Below are 2859 nucleotides of genomic sequence, written 5' to 3'. Positions count from 1 at the left end.
CTCCGGACGGTTCTCGAGTCGCCAGGCCTGGGCGCCTGGGCTAACCGTGGAAGGGAGCTCTGCTTCCGGCCACCCCACTCGGGCTTAAGGGAGGGGGCTCCCGGTGACCGCCCTCGGCCCGGCTCTGCGCAGGAGAGGAGGGGCCTCCTAGAGCCTCTGGTCTTACACTCTTGACCCGCCCCTAACTGCTCAACTTGGCTCTTACGAGCTCCGACTTTGGGCTGGTTTGAGGAGGGGGCTCCAGGACCTCTGATCCTGGCCGGGCTTGGGGCAGGCGGGGGTCTACCGCTGGGTCTAGTGCGCTGACCCGGGACCGTCGTGTCTGGGATGTCTGGTCCCAGGTAGCTGCAGAAAGAGCAGCGGGCAGAAAGGTGAGGGCCCTGAGCGATCTGTGAAATGGGTACACAAAGGCTGGCGGGTGCCGGGAGGCTGCAGGTGGCCAGAGCCGCGTGCTCAGCCTGCAGGCAGCGTGGAGTCGGTGGGCTGAATCTTGGTCCCTGTCCTGCCGGGTTCCGCCCCTCCCGACCCCGCCCCGAGGCGGTGCCAGTCCAGGCCCCGCCCCTGGGAGGGCGCTTCCGGCACAGCGGAACTCCGGGTGCCGGGTGAGGCTGCTCGTGGACCTGCTCTGTGGTCTTGGATGAGGCCCCATGAGCGCGGCGCCCCTGGTGGGCTACAGCAGCAGCGGCTCCGAGGATGAGTCCGAGGACGGGAGGCAGACCAGGCCGGGGAACGGGAGCCACCGTCGGTGAGGAGTGAGGAAGTCTCTCCGGAGGGCGCGCGCATTCACCCTGGACCCAGACGGGACCCGAGTGTCTAGGGGTGGAGTGGGAAGGGAGGGTGCGGGGCGGCTCCGGGAAAGGACAAGGGGACGCAGGGAGAAAGGGGGATCCAGAAGGTACCCCCAGACAAAGCCCCAGAGTGGCCCCACCTGGCTAGGGCCAAGTTGGGAGGCCAGACCTGCGTTCCGGTCCAGCCTCCGCGCTGGCCCACTCTACCGCCCGGCACACATCCCTGTACCATCCTAGGTCCGTTTCCTGATTTGAACACAATTGCGATAGTAATACTTGCTAAAGTGTAGGGAGAGCCTTTTCATTCATCCAGTAAATATTCACTGAGCACCCACTCCGTGCCAGGCTGGGGTCTGGGAATTCAGCGGTGAACAAAACCATCGGCCTCTCTTACTTCCTGGGGCTTAGGTTCTTAAATGCTAGGCCTTATCTTTGCAGAGTGCTTTACAAGCCGTAGCTCAGTTGATCTCACAATTGCTCTATCAGATAGACATATACCTTCAGATGAGGCATTTGAGGCCCAGAAAGGGGACATAACTTGCCCAAGATCACAGAGCTAGAAAGTGCCACTCCAGCCTGTCCAGCTTGGGAATGTGACCCCTGAACCACATTGCTGTATGCCCTGTTGTTTCCCATGGGGACCTCGTGCCCCAGACTTGGAGACCCCAATGAGACAATACTGGAGAAACAATTTTGCTATCTAGAAGCTGCTTCCAGCACCAGGCTGGAAACACACCCTCAGAGCCACCATATATAAGGGGTTACAACTTTTGTGGTATGTACAAAGGTAGAGAATGCTGAGAGGATAAATGTGGCCATTTTTCTTTTTTTCTTTTGCAGTGGCCAGAGCCCCCTTCCCAGGCAGAGATTTCCAGTACCTGACAGTGTGCTGAACATGTTCCCGGGCACCGAGGAGGGGCCTGAAGATGACAGCACAAAACATGGGGGACGGGTGCGCACCTTCCCCCACGAGCGGGGCAACTGGGCCACCCACGTCTATGTACCATGTGAGTGATGTGTAAAAGGAAAGTGGCCAAGACCCATAGACCCATAAGTGCCTCATGAAGAGTAGAATCTGGCCCCAACTAGGAAGAAACCAGAAACCTCTAACACTGGTTGTGGGAAAGTCATTGACTTAGCAGAGAAAGAGCAGGTTTCAAGAATTGGGGATTTTTCTGTCATCTTGGTTTTGAATTCATAGCCTGAAATATGTATTACCTCTGGGTATAATATTCTCCCAGTTCATGAGGAAGTGACCAAAGGAGAATCTGGAGCAGGGTGTCAAGGTCATGCCAGGGCACAGCAGGCACTTTATTTCTGAGAGGGCCCTGGATACGCTGGGTGTGCAAGGTTCAAATCCCACCCTAGCTCTGATCAGCAGGTGGCAGGCAGAAAATGCCCAGGCTTCAGAGTCAGACCTCACTCCGCTGCCCACTACTCTGGGTGCCCTTTATAAGATACTAGACTTCTCAGAGCTTCCGTTTCTTCATATCTAAAATGGGGGTAGCGCTGGCTAGACCAGGTAGCTCACGCCCATAATCCCAGCACTTTGGGAGGCGGAGGCAGGCAGATTACTTGAGCCTAGGCGTTTGAGACCAGCCTGGGCAACATGGGGAAACCCTCTCTCTACCAAAAATACAAAAAAATTAGCCAGGCGTGGTGGCACACGCCTGTGGTCCCCACTACTTGGGAGGCTGAGGTGGGAGGATTGCTTGACCCTGGGAGTTAGAGATTGTGGTGTACCAAGATCGCTCCACTGCACTCCAGCCTGAGTGACAGAGTGAGACTCCATCTCAAATAAAATAAAATTAAAATAAATAAATAGATAAAATGGGAGAGTAGTAATACCAGTCTTCTAAGACTATCATGAAGATTAAATCAGATAATCTATGTCAAGTTCTTAGCAAAGTACACAGAGTAAGTTTAGGTCTTGAAACCTCCATTTCCCCATCTGCCCAAGGAGGATGACATGATTCTCTATGCTGCCTATCCACCAGGGGATTTGGGCAAATTGAGTAGGATACTGGGTGTGAGAAGACTCTGGCTTTTTTTTTTTTTTTTTTTTTTTTTT

General features: G+C 55.0%; 1 protein-coding gene across 4 annotated transcripts in view; it reads left to right on the top strand.

Annotated features, from left to right (window-relative positions):
* The window catches only part of USB1 (U6 snRNA biogenesis 1), a 45792-nt gene that overhangs the window by 1372 nt on the left and 41561 nt on the right, over positions 1 to 2859 (top strand). For 3 of the 4 annotated variants that reach the window (XM_011971805.1, XM_011971804.1, XM_011971806.1), the window contains exons 1-2: positions 538 to 745; positions 1629 to 1795. In XM_011971805.1, the coding sequence (XP_011827195.1) occupies positions 648 to 745; positions 1629 to 1795 (265 nt within the window). In that variant the 5' untranslated portion in view covers positions 538 to 647. Of the gene's footprint in view, positions 1 to 537; positions 746 to 1628; positions 1796 to 2859 lie in introns of those variants that run through there. The other variant, XM_011971807.1, reaches the window with a different exon arrangement.

The sequence above is a fragment of the Mandrillus leucophaeus genome, unplaced genomic scaffold (genome assembly GCF_000951045.1).
Source record: "Mandrillus leucophaeus isolate KB7577 unplaced genomic scaffold, Mleu.le_1.0 Scaffold125, whole genome shotgun sequence".
Lineage (NCBI taxonomy): Eukaryota > Metazoa > Chordata > Mammalia > Primates > Cercopithecidae > Mandrillus > Mandrillus leucophaeus.
Note: the sequence above shows the minus strand (reverse complement) of the source record. Positions and strands in the feature narration are given on the sequence as shown.